The sequence below is a fragment of the Diadema antillarum genome, unplaced genomic scaffold (genome assembly GCF_040938485.1).
Source record: "Diadema antillarum isolate AM-2024a unplaced genomic scaffold, OU_Dant_1.0 scf00000075, whole genome shotgun sequence".
Classification (NCBI taxonomy): domain Eukaryota; kingdom Metazoa; phylum Echinodermata; class Echinoidea; order Diadematoida; family Diadematidae; genus Diadema; species Diadema antillarum.
Genome location: NW_027270964.1, coordinates 1,533,494 through 1,558,393, shown reverse-complemented (window position 1 = coordinate 1,558,393; position 24,900 = coordinate 1,533,494). Strand labels below are relative to the sequence as shown.

Genomic DNA, 24,900 nt, shown 5'->3' with positions numbered 1-24,900 from the left:
CAGAGTGTATCCTTTCTTCCCAATATTTAAATAGGTTAGGAGAGTCCATTTGAATTGAGTTATATATCATTTTAAAGCTTAGAGTCTGCTCTTTCAGAATCTACTCTTAACTAAAAATCCATGTCTGGCGACTTTTTGTTTGTTTTGTGGTGCAGGGTCACATATCATGTTTTACAGTATTGCATTGTGTTATCTTGTATTGTATGGTGATGTATACCTGACATGAACTTTTGACAGAAGGACTCACTGTTAAACCTCTTTAGCTACTGTTTGAAGTTACAAAACACAGATCTACAAATTGACCTATGATGATTGCTTCTATAGCCTGGCACTGATCCTCATCCACTTTGACATGCATGAATGCACCCAGACGATCCTATTTCTGCCCAAAGCACGATGAAAGATGAAGTCCTATCAAAACTGGCTCTCTTGACAGGAAGATATGAATGGTGTTTGGTTCAAACCTAGCTATGGGGTATACATATTTTGAGAATTTGCATGGTCAAGCTCTTGTTTGGAACTCAAATCCAGAACACACTCAACTGGCAGGAGTTTTGTACACACGGCAGTCAGAGTCTGGAACAGCTTACCAGAAGACATTGTAGGCATGATTAGTAACAGAGGGTCTCAGTCCTTCAAGATTCGCCTCCATAACCACCTTCTGCAGATTGTATAGTATATTATTTATTAGGCCCCACTATTTCCTTTTTGTCATTATTCTTCTCTTAAGCTGCTGTTAACCCTTGATTAGGCCATGAGGTTGTCATGTACATGTATATCTTGCACAGCATTGTACGCATGATTTTGATACTTAGTGTCACTCCTTGTGGACTATTGTTCACTATAGCATGTTATCTTATTTAAAAAAACAAGGAAAAGTAGAAATTACGCGGTGCGTAATATATGTCCCCGCCGGAAGTAGCATTTAGTAGCAAAATGTACAATATAGGTAAAAAGATGAAGGTCAAAGGTCAAAGAAGTCAAAGGTCAAAATTCTATGTAGAAGTTTTGAAGCCCTCACCTAGTGCCATCACATAAAGCAAACGGAATCGAAATCGGGTTAGAAATGGCGAAGGAGTAGCATTTTGTAGCCAATGTACAATATAGGTAAAAAAATCAAGGTCAAAGGTCAAAGTCAAAGGTCAAAATTCTGTGTAGAAGTTTTGAAGCCCTCACCTAGTGCCATCACTTAAAGCAAACGGAATTGAAATCAGGTTACAAATGGCAAAGGAGTAGCATTTTGTAGCAAAATGTACAATATAGGTCAAAAATCAAGGTCAAAGAAGTCAAAGGTCAAAATTCTGTGTAGAAGTTTTGAAGCCCTCACCTAGTGCCATCACATAAAGCAAACGGAATCAAAATCGGGTTAGAAATGGCGAAGGAGTAGCATTTTGTAGCCAATGTACAATATAGGTCAAAAATCAAGGTCAAAGGTCAAAGAAGTCAAAGGTCAAAATTCTGTGTAGAAGTTTTGAAGCCCTCACCTAGTGCCATCACTTAAAGCAAACGGAATTGAAATCGGGTTACAAATGGCGAAGGAGTAGCATTTTGTAGCAAAATGTACAATATAGGTCAAAAATCAAGGTCAAACGTCAAAGAAGTCAAAGGTCAAAATTCTGTGTAGAAGTTTTGAAGCCCTCACCTAGTGCCATCATATAAAGCAAACGGAATCAAAATCGGGTTAGAAATGGCGAAGGAGTAGCATTTTGAAGCAAAATGTACAATATAGGTCAAAGGTCAAGGTCAAAGGTCACAATTGAAATTCTGTATAGAAGTTTCAAAGCTCCCATGTAGTGCTATCATAATTATAAAGCAAACAGAATCAAAATCGGGTTAGAAATGGCGAAGGAGTAGCATTTTGAACATTTTGATCACACACGGACGCACACACGGACGGACACACGGACGGACACACGGACACACGGACGGACACACACACGTACGGAGCCCGTTTCATAGTCCCCTGCTCGAACTCGTTCGGCGGGGACAAAAAAGCTCTTAGAACACAGATTCCTTTTATCTGCAAGGATGTCCAGCTAAGATACTAAGCTTTCCAGATAAAAACACAAAATGATGGTCGGCTGGAAGCTAGAGTCATACCACACTGAAACATCAACCAACCTGCTCTTAAAGGACAAGTCCACCTTCATATACATAAGGATTGAGAGAATGTGGTAATATTCCTAGAACACATCAGTGAAAGTTTGAGGAAAATCAGACAATCCGTTCAAAAATTATGAATTTTTAAAGTATCTGCGCAGTCACTGCTGAATGAGAAGACTACTACAGCATATGATGTCACTTGCGTACAACGATATAAGGAAAATAAAAAGAGAATTTCACAAAACTTTACTTTTTGAATAGAGCGCACATTTCTTCGACTTGTTACTGACATATAAAGGGTAATATCATTCCCCCTGCCTTCTGAAAGAGAGAAGTTGAGTGTTCTTTTGTTATGCGAGAAAAATGAAAATATGTTGAATTTTCTTTATTCTTTCTTTGTATCGTTGTACACATGTGACATCACAAGCTATGGCAGTCTTGTCATCCAGCCGTGGCTGAGCAGAAACTTTAAAAATTCATAACTTTTGAACGGATTGTCCGACTTGCCTCAAACTCTCACTGATGTGTTCTACTTATATTGCAGCATTCACTCAACCCAAATGTCCATGAAGGTGAACTTGTCCTTTAACCTAATGAACAAAAAAGAAAAAGAAAGACAGTCAACAGGGTGAATATCTGACTTAATAACCACAGTGACACTAGCAAATCTTTTGAAAGTTTAAGTTCTAGAACTCTTTGCGAACTTGGCTCGTCCGTTCACACTGGCAGCCAAACTCCTCAAACTTTCAGATCTCGAAATTTGGTGCACGTGCGCAACATAGAAGATAACGCGTGCCATCTGACAACTAATGATTGCGGCGAAACAATGCACGTAGGTACATCCCAATGAACGCATAGTTTGAATGCACTGCAATGGACTGGTTGAGTGACAAACTTTGTGAAGTTTCGGTTGTGTGCATCCAGACTGCACAAACTTCGAGAAGATTTGTGGGGGGTTCAGGGAAATATCCCTAGTTTTAGTGGGAAGTTTCATCAGACATTTTCAAGAAGTTTGCAGTCACATCAGCAAAACTTCGAGAACTTAAACTTTGCGCAGCCTTTGCCAGTGTTACCATGGCGACTGCCACTCCTCACACCTGCATCTGAAAGCTTCAACACCTTACCACAGTAAATCATGTACCCATATTCCTAAAAAGAAACAAAGACTAAGAGAATGTGGATAATTACACAAACAGAATACTTCATGCAGCATGTTTGAAAGTCAATAGGGGGCCATTATCTTCTCATACTTCTCAAACTTTTGCTGCCTCTTGTAAGACTTCTTCACTGATCGTGGCATCCTTTATAAAGTTCCTTTTTCACATTTGTGTGTCATTTTCCACTGCTCATCACTGCCTACATTAGTCATACCATTACCCTGTAAACAAACTGTGAGAAGACATTTTGAAAACTACCAAATACCCCAACCAGCTTTGTGTTTACACACGGCTCGGGCCATGGTAACACGTCTGGGACGCATGACACGATGTCTCCTCTTGTTCTTGCTTCATTCTTTTTTGTTCCCCCCTCCCACTTCACCTCAACACAACAGCATTTAATGTGTACAGTTTCATTCCGCTGATTTCTATATAGACGTCAACATTGAATGCTTGGCTCTCACAAAGGGAGCGTCGCAGATTAAAAGGAAGTGCCGACAACGAGAAGATTCTATGCAGAGCACAGATTGGGCCAAGGGTGCGACAGACACAGGCTTCTTTATTTGTACAGGCTGCGGAAAGAACACGGGTCATCGGAGAGATGACATACAGTTCAGAGCAAATAACTTAATGATGATGCCCTGTAAAAGCTCATTGGCAGAAAGTGCTATCTTCCTGTGTCAATCATTAATTCATGGCAACAAACAAAAAAATTAATCCCTTTTATTCTGTCAAAAAAGAGAGATATGCATTGCCTGGAGGCATGCATTCTCTGTAAGTGGCAATTGACAGTGAGCTAGTGTGAGCAGGTGGCACAAGGTTTAAAGGGGAATGAAACCCAAAGGATTGAGAGAATCCAACAAAATTTAATTTCTTGATGAAAAGGACATATTTCCTTGACTTGTTACTGACATAAGTTAAGGGTAATCAATTCCCCCCTCCCTTTTTGAAAGGTGTGAGTCAAGGGCTCTTTCATTACACTATTAGAAGAGTGAAAATACATTGAATTTTGTGTTTCTATTTTCTTCACATCATTGTCCATGTGTGGGGTCACAAAACGTTGCAGTCTTTTTAATCACGCAACAGTGGTACCAAAACTTGAAGAATTCATATCTTTTCAATTGACTGTCTGAATTTTCTAAAACATTGCTGATGTGTTTTTGCTACATTCCCTCAATCCACATATTTGAATTTCATCCTGGTCCTTTAAAAGGAAGGTGTGGGAGTCAAGGACACAGCTGTATCACCTGCGTCGGCGGAGACGGCCTCAATTCCCGGAGCTGTCGCTCACGCAGCCGCACCGTCACAATCCCCACTAAAGTCTGGGCTCCGCCTCTCAGCTGCGAGCATCACACACACACACCAGGTGTACAGATGCTGTATATGCCCCCGGTCCCTTTTGTGGTGATGAAGACAAGTCAACAGGCTTTTCTATGCTACATTGTATGCCCATTATCCTCTTTGACCTCATCCAAATATTTAGAATGTTTTCACACAAACCGCATTGTGGTACTTGTGGTGGTGCCTTGTCATTCTGCAAAAACTTGAAACCCCCAGTTCAATTTGAGGGGGGTGGGGGTGGGGAGAGGGCATGGCCTATTTTTGTTGTTGTTGTTCTCATTTGGGAGTGTGCAGGAAAAAAAAATCTGCCTTTCATGAAGAAAACAAAATAGGCAGACACGGAATAGAATGGAGTTAGTTTGGATACCCTGACATGCTTTCATTAGCAGCAGATTTTGCCCCTGGCATCTCGGGTAGGCATGCATATCATTCTACTTCCATTTAGACTTTACAGTGCAGAATTTGTCTATGCTGACACACTGTCTACTACCAACAACCCATGGCTTCTCGCAATTGCTAAAGAACATTAGCCATGTTCAGACGTATTTCTAGTCAGAATAAAAATTTATGGCACGGCAATTAAAATTTAAATCAATGCATATCTTACCACAACCCTTGTGTCCACAAGACGGTCGTGGGAAGAAACTCTGACCAATTTATGTGCGAGGGTCGTTGTAACTTCCGGAAGTGGTAGCGCCGCACACATCGACCATGCGATTGCTTTTTTACCAGTCACATTTGTCTTTTCCATTCTTGTTGATGGAAATTTCTGCATGATTGCTAGCTTCTTCGTCGCGATCGACTAGGTTACAATTGCACTACACGCGCACGTGTAGTTGCAAAATGTCAACATTGCGATTTGACCCTGGAAGTTTTACCTAGGTTGTAAGATATGTAAGTTCATAGATACTCCGAGGGCTTGTCCGCATGGGCAATTTACTCCAACCGGCTAGTCGTGGTAGCGAGATACTCCTGAGAAAACTCAGGAGTATCTCGTTCAGAGGAAGAGGTCGTGGTAAGTTCCTCCAATCGGAGGAAGTTACCACAACCTTGTTCGGACAGGCGCTACTCCGACCTATCCTCTGAAGTTACTCCGACCAAGCTTCCTCCGACCTTTCCTCCGAAGTTACTCCGACCAAACTGCCTCCGTCTGAACACAGCTATTGGCTTTGTGCTTGAGCAAATGCTGCTTAAGCAAATGCTGCTTAACCCACTGAGAATAAGCTGATTTTACTTTAACATGCATTTCCCATAGACATCTGCCCGCGTATACTCAGGACTAGTCTTCAACAGGTTAAATGCTTCAAGATTTATCTGACTCCTCTTCAGAAAATATGTTCTGAACAAAATCAAGCTAGATTGGACTATATAGATAAACCGCATTGACAACACTTGTTGAACTTGTTGAAAGATGAAATGAATGAATTTCTTCATGGAGAAGTTTTTATTGCAACTGATTGACAAAGTGCCCTCCATCCACATAAATAAGCATGAATTATTCAGTGTTTTAGTACAGGCCATGATGAATAATCATGGAAAAACTCATATTCAATACCAGGAGATCTCCAGCCAAAAGCAAAAGAGTTAGTCTTTCTGGATGCCACAGTAGCAACAAGTCAAAGGGACAGTTTCTCTCTAGGCTCACCAATGTAATTTGCCACTGCCATTATTACAGACGATTATGTCATATATTTTGAGAGTGTAATATTTTGTGCATTGGGAGTTGAAAGAAAATTTCACAAGTGGTTGAATTCCGGATCATGAGCTATAATATACATTGACGGAATGGGAGAGGAGTATTATCCCCTTTACAAGAAGAGAAAAGTTGGCAATGTTCCACCTTTAGGGAGATGAAATACTACACATATACATCTATGTAGATGCATTTTATACATGAGGCGATATTTTTCACGAGTTGTTAAGTTTCACGAATACGTGGATCAGCCAACAGGCAAAATTTGCAAAAATAGAAATGCCATGAAATATACAGCATATGTATAGTTTCATTATGTTTTGGCAAGGATTTCCAGCAAAACTATAATAGCAGTTTTATCTCAGGTCTTTGGCCTGTGAGTGATGCACAATGCATGCAAAATTAGAACCAACCAACAGTAATGCTTCTGCAAAATTGAGTTGTGCAGCTAAATATACAGAGCTGACCATAAAAAATGATTTCATCACTAAATACTTGCGGGAGGTCACTGGAATACAAACTTGTATATCAACAACTTTTATTGTGCTTTTGTGAACCTCCGAATGAAATACGACGACGACGGAACAACTGAATGACCAACATGGAGCTCACAGTACGCACATTTTCTTACAGCTCAAATGTGGAGTGTTTTCCTGTTAAAATGTATAAACTAAGAAAGAAAAAAATATTAAAGGGAACTGGCCTCTGGTCCCTCCAGAGGAATCATCGACAAAGAACTTAATAGCACGAAGAATGATTTACGATCAACTTTAACTTTTGTTTTCACCCACCTGTTCCAACGAAAATCCAGCGGCACTTCTTCGTCAAAGGCATTGGACCATGAAAGGGAGCTAAATATTTTGAATGGTGCATTTTGCTCAGTCAGAGCACAGACAATTTGAGTAGGTGTCACGATTGATACTAACAGAGTAAAATAACAACAAATAATTCATGATGAAAACACATTCATTGCAGAAGATGTGCCATCTCATAAAATTTGTTTTATGTCACTGAGTAGAATATGACATCATTGTGGTTGGTTACTGTTTAATGTTCCCCTAGATTCCGTCTCCCATGCATGACAGCTAATACAGTCACATTTATTACCTCTACCAATACCATTCACATATTAGTGGGCCTCCAACAGAATGATCAACAAAGAACTTAATAGCATGCCGAAAGATTTACAATCGACTCTAACTTTTGTTTTCACCCTCCTGTTCCACCGAATATCCAGCGGCACTTCTTCGTCAAAGGCATTAGACCCTGAGAGGTAGTTAAATATTTTGAATGGTGCATTTTGCTCAGTCAGAGCACAGACAATTTGAGTAGGTGTCACGATTGATACTAACAGAGTCAAATAATAACAAATAATTCATGAAAACATATTCATTATTAGAAGATGTGCCATCTGATAAGATTTGTTTTATGTCACTGAGTAGAATATGATATATTGTGGTTGGTTACTGTTCAATGTTCCCAGACATTCTGTCTCCCATGCATGACTGCAAATATACATTTATTATCTCTACCATTCACAAACTAGTGGGCGCCACTGATTTCCCCCTCTTTTCTCAAAAGTTTCACACTCGAAATCTTCTGAAAGAGCCCTGTTGACGATGATGGTGCTGCAAAATCAAGATCTGACAAGGGTTATTTGTCTGTAGCAGGTAAGGTTGAAATGCAATACAGGAAATAAAAAGATAAATATATACCCTAAAAGAATTGAGTAGCATACATCATCACAGACAAAGAACCAGAACAGCTTGATAGTCATATTCTAGTCATCATCATTGATTGCACTCCCCAAAACAAAATAACGTGACAATGACTGCAATCCACATACCGAGACACTTTGCTCATATTCAGACAGACAGAAATATCCCGCTCACGACTGATCGCAATAATTTGTCTACTAAACAGCGCATGTCCAATATCTATTGTACCAGAGTGGCAACCCTTGTCCTTGTGTTCATGCGTTGCTCCATCATGCATGTTTGCAATGACGAGATTTAAAAAACAAAAACAAACAAATCTCAAGACTTTTTGCTCCAGCATTCACACACTTGCCGCAATGCCAATTAACACGCTATTTCTCAATTCATTGTGATAATTCCAAAATAATCAAAAGATTTCAAACTGACTCTACACTTATCTGACACTCGCAAGACTTGCGACTGGAAATGGCTCCCAGTGGTGAACTAAGCTCATCGGACGATCTCGCCTCATCAGATCATGCCCGACATGTCTGACACGGACCTGATAGTCAACCAACACAAGTCAGATTCATCAGACTGCGATCCGATACACTTCAGTGGGTGGTGGGAAGCTAAAAACTTTGCTTCCAGACAAGTGACCTATGGGATAAAATCTCTGTGGAATGGAGGAATTAACTGGAGAATTCTCCTGCCTGGACCCCCAAGCACACTAAAGATTCTGATTGCCCAAACATGAGTGAAGCAAAGTTGGGCTGCAGAAAGCGCAATTTTGTACACAAGAAAATACATCTTAAGCAGAAAAACACGGCCAGTATGGGAGAAATTCAAACGAAAGTGGGAAAGTTGGAGACTTTTAAGGCAAGATACATGTATCTCCCTCCGAAAGCGGAAGAGTTCTCTGATCTCATGTGCACTACACAACATTTTTTCATTGATTTCATAAAGGGTGGAACGACGACCAAAAGAAACCAAGTTTGGTCACTAACTGTACCTGCCACTGAACACCAAATGTATTAGGCTGTAGACTAGTATTTTCAGTGTTTCCCTGTTTTTGATGCAGCAACTGCTCCATAACGCTTGCCAATGACTTTGCACTCACAAAAAAGACAACATTTTGCTTCACATTTCTAGAGGAATGGTGTGCAAGCATTGTGATGCCCTGGGGCGAAGGGGGGGGGGAGCTCTATCATTCACTTAATGCACCTGATGCTGAAACACAGAAACACTGCATAAACTATAAACACACACACGCACTCACATACAAACACAAACAAATAACACAGAGGGAACTTGCCATATGAGGAAGTTAATTTTCGTGTCCCAATTTTGGTCTTGATCAGAATTTAAATGTGAAATTTTTCTCTCTCCAGCAGGTGCTGAAACCCGCAGACATCTCAAGGAATGACAACAAAAGCGAACAGAATCATTCAAGAACGTGCCGAGAGGTTGCTGAATGAATGTGTATTTACTAAACTTGCGTACTGTGTCTAGCCCAAACCCAAGTAGACACCATGTTTTAACAAAGGTCATGACCTGTGGCTATTAATTGGTGACAGTTTCTCTCCGTGTTGATTTAGAATCCCATCAATGTTTGCTTACAGCAGCAAATATATACTGTACTTAGCAACATGATTAAAATTAAATCATATTCTCACATCTCCCACCGAGTCCTTTAAGATCTTCTGTGCAGAAAGAAAAAAAAAATACATGCAGTTCATAAATCTTTGACTTCTATTCAACCTTTCAAGACCAGCAGAGCATCAAAGCCTGCTGGATACATTCAATTATAAATGGAATATGTCCAAAAAAGACATAAAAGAAAATAAATGTACAGCCACTAGAAATGCTTCCGTCCTTTGCATTATAGCCAGCCTCGAGTGTGGCTCAATAGAATCTTACAATGTTTTTATTGCCCTCAAAAATCCCCAATTTTGGAGACAATGATTCAACCTCAATAGCATTTAATGTTTGAGGAAATCCCTGTGGTTAAGCAGTCATTCTCCTGAACTTAAAGTGAAAATGTTGTTCTCAGAACTGTGCATTTTTGCTCTAAAAAAATGTATGCATATGCTATGCATACAAAATATGTGAAATATTGCTGTTATAACACAATTTCAGCTGGGTAAGGATGAAAATGTGAAATATTAGCCATAATGGGTTCACTGGAAGCACTACATTTTCAGAGCTTACCCAATCATGGGTGCTAAGTAATTTTTTTTTTTTATAATTCATTTTTCATAATCAACAAATCACGCAACAGCAATGTCTACTGATCTTCTGCGCTACAGTGAATTAAACTGTATGTACAGCTGAGTGGAAAATATGTTTGCTAGGGTACAATTAATCATCATGTAACATTCTACCTGCCTACTACAAAAGCAAGCCCACAAAATTCCAAGCCACACAAGATCAATGTTACACATGCCAAGCACTTTTTAGAGACCTTGTCTGCATTTTTTTCAAATTTGATTGCAAGCAAATTCTTTCACTGCTAATCATTCTATACTCTAACAAAAAAAAAAAGACACAATTCAAAGGCAAAGTATGTTTATTTTTTTTTCTTAACTGAACAAGATTCCCACTACAAAGCTTAGGCAGCAGCGGAAAAATAAAGAAGCACACAATCCGTCACTGGGAAATTACTCTTCCCTGAAAGGCATAATTTCCCATTTGCAGATGAGACAAAAATCCACATACTTCAAAAGAGTTCTAAAATGTGAGTTAGGGATAGAAACAACCACTGCAAAAGTTTGAATCCCTATAACCATTGTTAAGTATTGTTAAATACTCAAAATATGAACAATAGTTACATTAAAAACGTTTCCAGATTAAACCGTCTACAGTTATGGCTTATTGAGAAAAATACTGCTATCTCCCAAAAACTTTATATGGTGGAACGTTTTGTGATACAAGAGACCTACACATTTGCCTCAAATGTGATATCTTGAAAAAAAAAATTGAAATCACTGCTCCCAAAGGTGAACAGGACCTTTAAGAAACCAGGTTAAACTGACTGTGAAAATTTGTGTTCCATGTTTCCTCATCATTCATGCAGCACAAGAGGGAGAACATGAATGTGAGCCTTGCTGAATTTCTTTCATTTTTTAATGTTTTCTCCCTCACAAACAAAAGATGGAAATGGGACAACAACAGCAGAAGTCACTCCCAATCATAAAGTATTTCAATACACAACAAAGAATCCCATCATATACGACAAAGCATCTTTACAATGTGTGGGATCCAACTGATATAAAATCTTTCATTCACAACTGACTCCTCCATTCACCGTTTACTCCATTTCTGCTTGTCTTCTTTTTCTTGGCTATACATCAGCCCTTCCTGACGACGATTTTAGAGTCTAGATGTAATTGGGTTTTGCAACTATACTGCCAATGAGCCATGCATGCCCTGCATTGGAATAACTTTAATAAAGGGGTACCATGCCCAAATAGATGTGGATTGAGCGAATGCAGAGTTATATGAGTAGAACTCATCAGCGAAGTTTGAGGAATATCTGACAATCTATTCAAACATTATGAATTTTTAAAGTCCCGTTGCCGCTATCACTGGATGAAGAGGCTAAAACAGTTTGTGGCATCACTCCAGGATAGTGATATACATACTTTGGGGAGAATTCAACATATTTTCCTGCACACTTGACTGACCTCTTTCAAAAAAAAACATTAAACATGTCTGATTTCATTCATAAAGAATGAAGGGCAAAAGCCAAAGAAAGTCACCAAATGTGACCGTGCACCTCAAAACGAACATAAAGTCGCACACACTGATTTTGCTTGAGGACTGAAAATAAGTGAAATGCGTCAACCTAGCCGAACTTGACTTTTTCATATTTTCTGAAAGAGCGGGTCTTCTTTTACATTATGCTAAAATTTGGTATCATAAACGGGCAGGAAAGTGTGTTTTTTTAGCAATTTATCTCAGACATTTTTGGTAGAATAGTGTGATTAGGTGTGTCTTTAGAATCCCTTTTTCATTTCTAAAAAACCTTGTCCACACTCTTCACTTTCAACTCTAATAACTTTTGAAAGGATAGTGCTACTGCTTTGAAAGTTGGCATTAATTATGGACAGAATGTGTTAATGAGGCATGCTTAATTTCACTTTAATCTGATAATCCCTTCATTGTTGTTACTCTGGTGGTTTACTTCCTGTTTTTCGTCCCATTCATCGCACAGCCAGCACTGTTTGGTAAAGATTAAGCGCCTGAATAGACACTGTACTTCAGAGCCTCTTTTCTCAGTTCACACTTTTCCTGAGTATGTGCTTTCTTTCCAATATTTACATAGGTTAGGAGAGTCCATTTGATTTGAGTTATACATCACTTTAAAGCTTAAAGTCTGTTCTTTCAGAATATGGTCTTAACTAAAAATTCATGTCGGGCGACTTTTTGTTTGTTTTGAGGTGCACGGTCACAAATATTGATTTCTTGATCAGGGCATCCTTTGATTTGTAGTCTATTCTTGCTTTCTCATAATTCTTCGTCCCATAATTCTATTTCAGAAACCTACAACTGAATCATTACCCCCCCCCAAAAAAAAAAAAAGAAGAAAGAAGTTATCATACACTTATTCACATATTTCAGAAAACCAGTTTCTTCGCAATTAACAGGCCATTACTGAAAACAACAGAACAATTCAAAACACCACTGCATAAACATGCTAACAGTGTATCAACAAGTCAAAAAGTCTTTTGATTCTGAAAGATTCAGAGCCAAACTGTTTGAAACCTGTGAGGCAGACGGCAAAAAATTGAACCCCCTCACTGCCCCCCTGTATTAGCTGACATTACTCTTCAATGATATTGAGGGATGTTAATGAGCATATATGTGGATAGCGAAAACATTTTCATACATGACACAACAAATTCTGAATAAGTTAAAAGACAACGATCATATGTAAGCAAGCGTGGTGTAGCACGTCAGAAAACTTCAGGAGGTGGGTGTGCAGATGATAATAGGATGGATTCTATGAACAGCCACATTTGTTTCTTGTCTCTTTCATTTCCTATAGTACCTTTTCTTTTTGTGCAGCTGTGGAGTTTGTTTGTAATATCCCCCAAGAGGCACAGACAGTCACTGACTATAGAGTCCTGAAACTATTTGTTCTCTTGTCTGGTACACGAGTCTATGACTAGAAAAAAAAATAATGGAAACTAGAAAGCACTCTGAGAGCGCAGACCTCCGCCAAGCAGCTACTTTCCACCGATGATCTTGCTCTTCCATACAGATCAGTGATTTCCACCCATACGTGTATGCACCTATCATATGCATGCTGAAAAATCGCCCGATTTCCCAATATATAGGAGCCTCTATTACATCATAAACCCGCAGCTCTGCGGCGCGCCCCTCCCTTGCAGAAGCTAGAGCACGCACTTTAGTGGGCGTTTGAGAACCTCAAAAATGCGCAGCTTGAACTCCCAAGTTCACTGGACCCTACCTGCCGAAATATCGAAAATTCTTCATACAATCCATAAAAATTTCCCGATCACTACCAAAATTTAATCATCTGTTCCTTCTGTTATTCAAAACCTTTCCTGCAAGTTTCATCCAAATCAGTGCACAACTTTTTTAGTTACTTTGGACATGGACAAACTAACTAACAAACCAACAAGCCAATGTCGATGAAAACATAACCTCCTCCCTTGGCGGTGGTAAAAAAACATGTGGCTTTTGATGATATTGGGATTATTTAATAACCTCTGGTCCAAAATATGACAAAGGACTTGGTGTTTCAAAACAGAAGCCATGCAAGAAGAGTAGTACTAATAAGGTTTCACAGTATTAGCATAAGTCAGAGACAGAAAAGATTGGGCCATGATATAACAGTGTGGTTCAGTAGGTTGAAAGAGGCTGGTGAATAGGGATTGCATATAATGCTATGCAGGACTAAGCAACCAGAGTTCTGAAAGCAGTATAGTGTGGGCAGGATGATATACATGTACAATAGGGTCTCATGCCCACTGCTTGAATACATGATCTGATTTATGAAGACTTTGGTATTAGCTGTAAAACAGTTGAATATACTTTCAAATCAGTTTAAGAAAAAAATGAAATCATATTCACATAAGGACCAGACATAACATTACAAATTTGAAATACTAGGCTGAATCATTGCATTTGTACCAAGCAACTTGTAATTGCTACTGAGTGTATGATCACTCAATTCTCAAGGTTGGCATTAGAATTAAGATACCATCTTTGATGTTTTGCATTCAGTGCAGATTACATTTAACTGTGGTGATCTAAACGTAATGGGAATATCAAAGGAAATGGCATTTCAATATTCAAAACAAACCCCACCCTGCGTACCCTCTGGCAAAAGGGCAGAAACAGAAATACAACAGCACTGTTGCTCATAAAGAATTCAATGGTTTTTCCTTTGAAATGTGACAAGTTGATACTTTTAGGTATATGATCTTTTTAACGATCTTATGCCATACATTGGTTGAATGCATGGGGAAGAATACTTGATTCACACACAGTTTTACCACATTTTGGATCACTATTTGACCCAAAATAAATGATCCCGTCAACATTGCTGATGATCGTAAATCATAGACTGTGCAGCACTGAAAGGGGGCAGAAGAGGGTAGGGAACAGGGGGCAATTTCCAAAATGAAGGTCAGCATACAATCCTTACATCTTTTCACCATACTCTCCAAATACTACTGTTAATGTGGAAATATTCATGGTACATCAAATTTTGCATACATTGTATCTTGTGCTACTTTTGACTAGCGTGAACTCTATACCCGAGAAATTATCTTTCCTGCACATTTTGAACAGGGTGAATCATTTGCCTCCATGGCGCTTCCTTGGTACAAGAAGTGGCGGATTCAGGTGGGGGCACACCGCCCCCCCCTTTTATTTTTTTGTTAAAACAAAAGAAATACAAAGTAAAAAATGGGGGGTGCGTACACCCTCCTTTTCCAGAATTCCTGGATCCACCCCTGACAAGTGTGTGTGTGTGTGTATGTGTGTGTGTGTGTATGTGTGTGTGCGTGTATGCGCCCTAGTACGAGTACTATTAGTAGTATTCATTTGAAATTTAGGGATGTTTGTATACGAGGCAGTATGAAGATCAGTGACTAATCTTTTGCTGAGCTTTCAGCTTTGACGGCAGGATTCTTTCAGATATGTTGTGGGGGTATCATTGTGGGAGTAACTTTCCTTTTTGAAATTCATTCAATCACCGATAAATGAATTTCATGGAGAAAACACATGCGCAAGAAATTTGTTTAATATGTAATTGGAGCATGAAAAATTGGAGAAAACAAATATCAGAACTGATACAGGTCAACCAATCTTAAACCTTATAGCAGCAGACAGATGTATCATTGTGTTCATAAAGTGATGATGAATTAGATAAGCACGTTACGATGAACACTGATAAACAGATTAAGTTTTTATGGGCCATCTATTGTTACATCTTACCAAAGCAGACTGCTGACATGAAATGAAATAAAAATAAATAGAAAAATATGTGAAACTGAGAGTGAGTGTCAACAGCAAGATCACAATCAATATCACAAATATAGTCCAATAATTTGGATCCATCAAATCAGATGAAACGGCCCTCAATTTTTACGATCTATGACCATAATTCTTACAAAACCAATCAATGTACTAGTGACACACGTATTATGAATACTACTATAATCCTATTGACTCTCCCACAATAGATTTATAGTGCTACCACATGAACAGTTATGGATGATAGTACAGTGCTGCTACAGTACATGAACTACTACTATAACTACTACTACTACTACTACTACTACCAATGATCAAATTTAATAGCACTTGCCATCCTTTTTCTTTTCCAGATTTGAAAAGCAATTTACTAAGTCATTTCGCCTCCTTTTGCACAGCAACATAAAGATTTTATTTGAAGTTATACAAAGTATCAATATTCTGATTTGTACATATTCATCCAACCAGCTAAATTGTATGCATTGCTTGCGAAGTACTGATCACTTAATCTAAATAGGGTGGAAAGAATACCAGGAATGAATGAAAGAACTAAATGTGTTAGGTTTGAATGAAAAATTTCAAGCATCATTTAAAACATAATGGTCCATACCTTGACCATCAAAGCTGCATTCTCATTTCCCTTCTCCAAACAACAAAAAGCAAGTGCAATTTATCAATCATGCATTCACCATGAAATGAACAAAAAGTCCCACCAAAACAAGCAAGCAAACAAACAAACAAAACTCCAAAGAATTAATCTGCTGTAAAGTTCTTATTGTGGCTTTAATACGAATCAAAGATGCAGAGTGTTAATCACTTTGAAATTCCAGACATTCCAAACTGGTTAGGAAATCTTTAAAAAAAAGAAAACAAAACAAAACAAAGCAAAACATAGCCACCATTACCCAATCAGGTATAAATGTAAACAGAAGGAATGACTGGTCATATGACACTGTGTGCATTGTTTGTATATCCGACATCTATGTATTTTCCAATCTCCATAACATTCTTTCCTTCCAATTAAATTCATCTGCCTACCTTCCATCACGATTCAAGGAACATTCACTACAATGGGTGTGGGAAGATTAAACATGCCTTTTGTACATCATTACAAGAATCAGATGTAGGAGTCAAATTAGGTCATTCTATTCCAATGGATCACTGGCATATTAAAAAAAAAAAAAAAAAAAAACCCTCAAACAACTCATACATTGCAGGAAGAGGAAGAGAAGACACAGAAATGCTATACAGCTGAACAGCAAACTCTATAAACGCCACAAAAGAGCAATAGTGCAAATAAACATCTTCCTTCTTTTCTCTTTGCGTGACCATTTGCATTCATGCTTCAGAGAACCTGGCTCAACGGAAGGTTAATTAGATGGGAGGGGCCTAGGACAAATAGTTGCGCTCCTTTCATGTCAGCGCTGCAAACAGGTTCTAGACAGGTATGTATCTTATTGTTCGATTGGCATTGACCTTGATGTGTTTTAGGCTTGCCGCAAGCTATCAAGTTTCCTGACAGATGAAGGGCTTTCACACTCACAAAGAAATTCGTTTGCAAACAAGTTTCTACCAGATTTGAAGCTAATTTGTAGGTATGTAAGTACCAAAGCAACTGCAAATCACTTTCCTCCCAAACATGATCGTCGAGTCATTTTCAGCCAATCATGGTTCAGTAAGGTTTTCAAACCTAATTCTTCTTCAATCACTTTCCTTCTACTTCTTCTTCCTACTGTCTGCTGCCTTTTGCTTCTCCTTCTTTTTCTTGATCTTTTTGTTTTCCTTTTCTCATTCTTCTAGGGGCAATCTGCTTCTTTCAATCACTAAGATTCTTGCAGATATCAGCCTTTATTTGTTTGTGTGTTTGTGTGTTTGCTTGTTTGTTTGTTTGTTTGTTTGTTTGTTTGTTTGTTTGTTTACTTGTTCGACCATTTCTGTCAGGATTTCAATTTGCTCATTATGAGAGAAGTGAAATGAGTTCTTTTACATGCATAGGGTATACCTCTCCTACATGTGGGACTGACTGCTGTAAGTCTCTTCTGTTTAAAGACTTGGCAACAAGGATAAAGTGCCATGCCCGTGGGCAATGCTGTACACTGGCACTGGTTCGTTGGTCCCTGACCAGTAAAAATCACTATCGGACCAGTAACTTTTTCCGGAATGGACAAGTAGAAGATGGAAAAACTGAGTACCTACTGGTCTGACAGACAGGTCTGACCAGTAAAAAAGAAAATGGTTTGTGCAGCCCCGCAATGGGCACTAGACACGTGTCTACTACAGGTGTGGAATTCCAACCACCTCATATGTGAATGGAATCAATAAACCATTCAATCAAAATCAATCCCACAATCTTATTCACATGGTCTTAGACTGCTCAGTGGTATAGTATACCTTGCTCAGTTTTGGACTGTTTGGAACAATTTCTGTGCCTGAAAAGTCATGTTCACTGGTAAATGTGAAACTTACACGATCATTACCACATTGTCACCACCCTGTCGGCATTTTACTGATCTCAATTATCTCTCAATAGGAAGCGCGCCGGAACCGAGACTGTGAGCGCTGGACACGTATTTGCAATCTTGGAGTATTCATCAAATTATATAAAGAGTATATAAAGAAGAAGGAGTGAGTGGGAGTGAGTACATAAAGCATCGTGCGCTAATGCCGCAACTCCATACAGCAGCCACGTAACTAATCAATCAGTTGTCTTCTTGTGCACACATGGCCTATTTTCAAGGCCACAGCCATTTTTCAATCATATTCATGGCGTAATAAAGAGCTTTCTGAAGGTTAGGCAAAATGATCTAGTCACAATGGAACGATCCAAATCAAAATGGCACTCTCTGTTTGAACAGTGAAGATGGGTCCATCAACACCGTGTGTCAAGCTGGAACAATATGGCGCACAGGAAAGAATTGTGAAGAAAAAGCATGCCCGACAACAGGCTACAACAAATAAACCATGGCGTATGCATAAAAAAGATGTGTTCAATCATTACACCAGCAGATAAACAGACCCCTTCACAGTACAGCTAAACTGTCCGCGGAGAAGACTAAAAATATTCATCCTCACTTCACCATACAATGTTATGCTGTTTGGTTGCTCATAAACTTTGAGTGGAAGTTGTCATATCCTGTATTTCCTTTTGCAAAATTCTGTCACATCCCTTGAAATTCAATTGACTGTCATCTGTTTTTTGACAGGACAAAACGTCATGTGGAAGTCATGACATGACGTTTATTGTTAGGATAGTTTGGCACTGATGGTATAGAATCCTCCTCCCACATGCTGAAACACTTTATCCCTTTTCTTTTCTACAATTTAACAAAATCCACATGCAACACAATTCTCGCTATCACATACTAATGGAAAAAACTCAAACAGCAGTGGCGCTATTTAATTTCTGTATTCATACAAAGAGTTGACAAAGCTATGCCAGCGCACAGCACGAGCTCTATTTGATCATACACAAAAAACAAAGAGCAATATCTCTATCTCGAGACTAAAATAGTTTTGTAGCTTTTCTCAGCGACTGTCACATGCTGGAAACAGAAAAATAAAATGTAAGCTCCGACAATGCATTCCCTCTATTGTGAAGTAATAACATTTTCGTCATGATAAAAGGGGGAAAAATTAGATGTGATTACCGCCATGTACACTCTGCCCATGCCCAGAGCTACCAAGTCTCACGCATTCTGCGTGAGACTCAAGCATTTAGGGGCCGTCTCACGATCTCACGCATGGCACCCATTTTTCTCACGCACCGCGCGAAATTGGCAACTTGGGCCTATAATAATGAGCATAGCTCAAAAGACTAAAGTGATAGTTGCCATTGAAGGTATATTTTCCTTTTGTCTTTCAAAATAAGTAAAAAATAGTCACTTAAGTACGCACCTGATCGCACCATTGAAAGCTAAAAATTGAAAAAGCTCCCTACCGTGGGAGGCTACAGGGGGAAAAACCCCTCCCACACTCTCGCTTGCGCGCACATTCGCTCGCCGAGATGCCGAGTCATGAAAATCTCACTCATAAAAATTTTGTGAACTTGGCATCCCTGCATGCCTGCTGCACAGTAACTCCAGTGACAGTACCAGAAGTGCACAAGTGAACCCCGAAAGTGTGACCCCGTTTGACCTTTGCGTGTTGAGCACAGGTGGGTAAGATCATCTCATTCATTTGCAAACAGCCAGTGTACAGACCCAACTGCTAGCAACCAAATGTTGACATTTACATGTGATCCACTGAATTCAAATATGCAAACAAATTTGAGATGTTGATCATTTGCTACCAAATTAATGATGTCATTTCTGGAACTTTGCTCTCTGTAAAAAGATAAAATGATAATTATTGTGAATTCTTATTTTCTTCCCAAGCATTGCATTGTCTGTCAAAACATCTTCAAATGTTTCCACTTTTAATAATAATAGAGGGAGTCTTATAAAGCATTCATTCTACCTAAAAAGGTACTCATGGCGCTGTAGAACAGAGTACATATGTATCACATTACAACAGAGTATTACAGAAGATATAAGAACAATAAACAAACAAACAAACAAACAATATATGTACATATTACCAGGTAAGCAATTGTCAAAGGTAGGTCTTGAGCTTCTTTTAAAAGCATCAATAGAAGGTGTTTGTCGAAGAGCTTTTGGAAGGCTATTCCAAAGTTTTGGGCCCATGTATGAGAAAGCATGATCCCCCAACTACGCTTGATTCGAGGTACCTGTAATCTTTGTGAGTTTAATGAATGGAGATTTCTTGGTGGTTGGTGAAGATGAAGAGTATTTTGAAGGTAGGCAGGGGGAAATTTGTGCGATGTACGGCAGACAAGAAGAAGAATTGCATTTCCTCTTATTCAATCTTCACTTTGTCGCCTCAAGAAAACATGAAGAAAACATTGACCTCCATTGTGACACAACAACGGCATGCTGTTGAAAAGCTCACAGCAATTACTCTTCTGCTATTGAGATTTTGCGACCAACACTGGATCATCAATCATCTTTTGGCACTATTTGCTGGAGGTCTCACTCTATCTATGCCTTATTTTTCTTACCTCCTCCTCCCCCCCCCCCATTTGCCTGTTTCTCTCTTCAATGGATATGACTGCCTTTGACAACAATATCAGTCTATGATTGATGATCTATCATGTGGTTTCAAGTCAGAAAAATTAACATTGCACTTCTGCAGAGAACTAGAGCATTTCTCATGTTCATTACTATTTTATTTTATGGTTTATGGTGAAAGTTCAAAATTGCCATACAGCTGCATAAAAAATTATTTGAATATCAATACATTCATACATACATGTACATACTGTATGCATTTCTAACTGAGGCAGCAAACTGGGTGAAGTAAGCCTTGAGAAACAAGATTATCTTGTGTGAATATTTCAAAATTTTCAAAAGACTAAAACAGCGTGTATAAAAAAAACAAACAAAAAAAACTTTAAATAAACCACACGAGAATGGTTTCTTCTATGCACTATGACCTTTCCAACACTTGTATAGTATGACACATCTTCCTCTCAGTGGTACAATAAAACATGGCATATTCACGGCATGAAGTTTTTGTGAAGTGGAGCTGACGGCCTTTATTGTGGCATGAAATTTTTGCGAATTGCCACTGGCGTTCAATGCATATAGTGTAAACAAGAACTTTCGCGTGCATTTTAATTTCGCAAATCTTGGCGCGTGCGAAATTCATGAAATTAAAATGCACACGAACATTCCTCATTTTACAGTAATTGAAATGACTTGCTTTCAAGGCATCATGCTGTGCTGCGTCTGCCACCACTCAAGGATAGCTCTGACTTGGTCACTGCACAGGCTTTGCCGTTCTTATGACTTCATATTTGACAGGTCAGCGCATCAAACAAATGCAGGTCGAAGTAAGCTCACATCCCCATATCACACAGACTACAATTGACATGACACCCAAGAGGCACAATTTTCCCTCATTCTCCTCCTTTTTTTTCATCATCTTGTGTCTGTAAACATTGGCTTGTAAGTAACCACTTACTTCAGAGACTCCAACCCTCCCGCTTTCGACGGGAGATCTCCCGCTGAAAGCCCATTTTTGCAAAATCTCCCGTTCTCCCGCCCTGGCTCTGTGACCCCGTTTACAGTGTGGGCCGTTTTACAATTGCGCGACCCCGTTTTACAATTGCGCGACCGAGCCTCGCAATTTTGTCCGTTTACACTGCTGGGCTCGGCCGTGCTTTTGATTCAAACCTTTCAATATTTTGTCGTAGTGGCGCTCTGCTTGTAAACATACGCAATTTGGTATTGTCTGGTTTTCAGACCCTTTGCCAAATGAATTCCGTGGCGACGAAGTCGACGTTCCGGCAAAGGCCTTTGCCGAAGGAAAAAATCCTTTGCAGGACAAAACCACCTTATACTATACTAGGTTTCGACGTTGAGGGGGTTAATATCCTGAACAGCGAAATAGTACAGGCAGAGGGTTTGGAAGCCAGACTAAAACTGGCCGCGCATTTGGCCCAGTTTGCGTTTACACTGAGAAAAGGCCGGGCTCGGCCGCGGCTCGGCCGCGGCCGAGACCACCTCCAGAGCGAGGCCAAATGCGAGGCCAATTTTGGCCTCGCATTTGGCCTTTTGCACGTTTACACTGAAGCGGGGCTGGGCTCGGCCGCGGCTTGGCCGCGGCCGAGCCTCGCACTATAAACGGGGTCTGAGTCTCCCGCTTGAAATGATTTCTTACTAAGTGTCATCATATGTTGAAAAATAAGCCTTAGATAGCACGAGAGAGCATCTAGAACCCTCGAGCTTCCAGGACCCTTAAGCGGGCCCTGGACCCCGGCCGTAAGGAACTTCGCGCTTCGTGCTCGTGATGTGCGCTTTGCGCACATCAAGTTGGAGTCTTCCGTTTGCTAGGGGTTTTAGGCAGGAGAATCTCCAGATCAGAAGGTGCTTGGGGTTGGAGTCTCTGTTACTTTGGATTATTGTATTCACTTATTTACATATTTACATATTTACTTATTTACGGATTGTATTTACATATTTATTTGTAGTCACCACTTACTTTGAATTATTGTATTTTGCTAATTGTATTTTTCAATTTAGATTGAGCATGCCATTTGTATCATATGGTGAGCAATGGATGATCTTGTTGGATGTGTAAGACTCTTTATGGAAAAACCCTAACTTCATAATATTCAAACTGATGATATGATATTTCATACTCATTCTAGAATTTGGAAGAATGTTATGAACCAGTGCGTCATTTTCAACGACTTAAAAATCCCTCAAAGAAACACTTCAAGGAAGAAAAAGAAGAAAAAGAAAAGAATTTATTCTCTTGGCATGCATGCATAGTTGCAACAATGCAAGGAGGAGTTTATGGTAGAGATACCACGCAGAGGGGCACAGCACATACATATCATACTGTATACGCCATATATTTCGTGAGTCTAAATTTTCGCAAATCAGGAATTCCCGACGATTTCGCAAGTGGTTAAATTCGTGATCGTGGAGTCCTCTACTGAACGGAGAAGTGTACACGTGTATGTCACATTCACATCAGGATTAGAGTCAATATTTTCGCGTGTCTTTAATTTCGTGAGTAGCACCCGACTCGCGAAATTCACGAAAATAAAAACCTCGCGAAATATTTGGCGTATACAGTAGCTCAGAGTTAAGTAGGAAGTCTAGACAATTTTCATAATTTCACATAACATAGTACATAAATCGACAGCTCCATGTATAGATTTGTAGAATCTACGTGTATTGTGGATCTTGAGCAGAGAAACCAATACTCTGAAAAAAAAAAGTCAAACTGACCAAGACGATGACACAGGAAGCTCACATATTTCAGAAATGCAACAATATAATTCCATAACAACACTGCTTGCTTATTAAGTTCACCTGTGTAGAATCTAAGCATACTTTATTATTTTGTTCTGCTTCCTTGAGCCCACACTCATGCATTCTCATGGAAAAGCTGCCAAGTCATCATCCTTGTTCATTGTGATTTGTTATAAATTTTGAAAACATTCTTATTTCTCATCCCAATCACTATAAATTCTGAAACTCTGTACCCAATATAACCAATATTTTGTAGTTCTTCAAATGTGAAGGTCTGAAAATTATCCAAAGTTCTCCTTTTAGAGGGGGACTTCACATCTATACAGAGCATAAGGACTGGGTCTCTATCAAAGGCCCTCCTGCTGTAGTGATTGTACAAGGTGCAAGAAGAGGGTCTATGCCACAGACTAGTCAAAGCCATCAGTCAGAGCCAAGACCCAGCAAGGGGGCCTTTGGAAGATCTGCCCGAAAATCTTAACTTTCTGTTTTGAATCACTGAATGTAGCAGCCAGCTTTTGCTGGCAAAAAAACCCAAACAATTCATTACTATTCGGTAGAGCGGCATCTTGAAGAAGTTCATACAAATTTGTAGATGTATGCTTAGAACTAATGACTGATGGACAAATCAAGCCCTTTCATTGGTGGAGATGCTTTTCCTGGATTATTCAGTGACTGCATTACCGGTATGCAAGAGTGGTGCACAGTGTAGTCTTTCTCCTGAGCATGAATAATAAATCTCAACCACACATACCAAAGGCCCTTGTGCTGACACACTCAGCTTTGGGTCTCTAGCACTTCACTCACAATGGCTAGTGCTTTCAAAAAAAGACCAAAAACAAAAAAAAACAAAAAAAAAAAACAGCTTGTGGGACTTTAACAAAGGCTAATGGTGAGTACGAACCATTGATCTCCATAAGGAGGTATCTGGATATCTCATTGGTCCATTCGTCCTGTACAGATGAGTGAAGCCGTCATGCCGCCATCTTACCACACACACTCTATGGGGATTTGCAGGCATTTTCTAACAGAGACTTTCAAAAAGATCATTTGATGTTGTGAGCTCCGAACACAGACAATGTATGGGCAACATGCTTGGTAAGATGGTGGCGGGGTTGCTTCGAAGTGGCTGGCCAATGAGATATCCAGATAGATCCTTTGTAGATCAGTGGTGTGATCTTACCAACTTGCTGCAGGGCCCTCCCTATGTTGTAGTTGGTCTCCTGGGTGTCTCCTCGCAGTCTTTGGTACTGTCGCAGACAGCTAAAGCCCTGGATTAAATGGAATGCATTGCGAATCATGACATCACAGTCACCCTCATGAATATGCATCTAATAGGAAGATCATTAATGTGCAATGCTGAAGCCCTGGGTCAAATGGAATGCATCATGAATCATGACATCACAGTCACCATCATGAATATGCATTAGGAAGATCACCTATACATAAAGACCCAATTCCCAAATTTGGTATTTAAAAGGCACTGAGTATGAACAAGTGGATGGGACAGCTTGTTTTGAGGTCTTGGTGGAAAATTATATGTACAGTATATCAGTACTAGAATGGCCTGTCCCATG

The 24,900-nt window shown here is 39.5% G+C and overlaps 1 protein-coding gene across 1 annotated transcript in view; it reads right to left on the bottom strand.

The window, feature by feature from the left end:
• Positions 1-24,900, bottom strand: part of LOC139717399 (general transcription factor 3C polypeptide 3-like) — a 51,789-nt gene that overhangs the window by 5,187 nt on the left and 21,702 nt on the right. Inside the window, exon 18 of the mRNA XM_071628896.1 lies at positions 24,507-24,594. Within this exon, the coding sequence (XP_071484997.1) occupies positions 24,507-24,594 (88 nt within the window). The remainder of the gene's footprint in view (positions 1-24,506; positions 24,595-24,900) is intronic.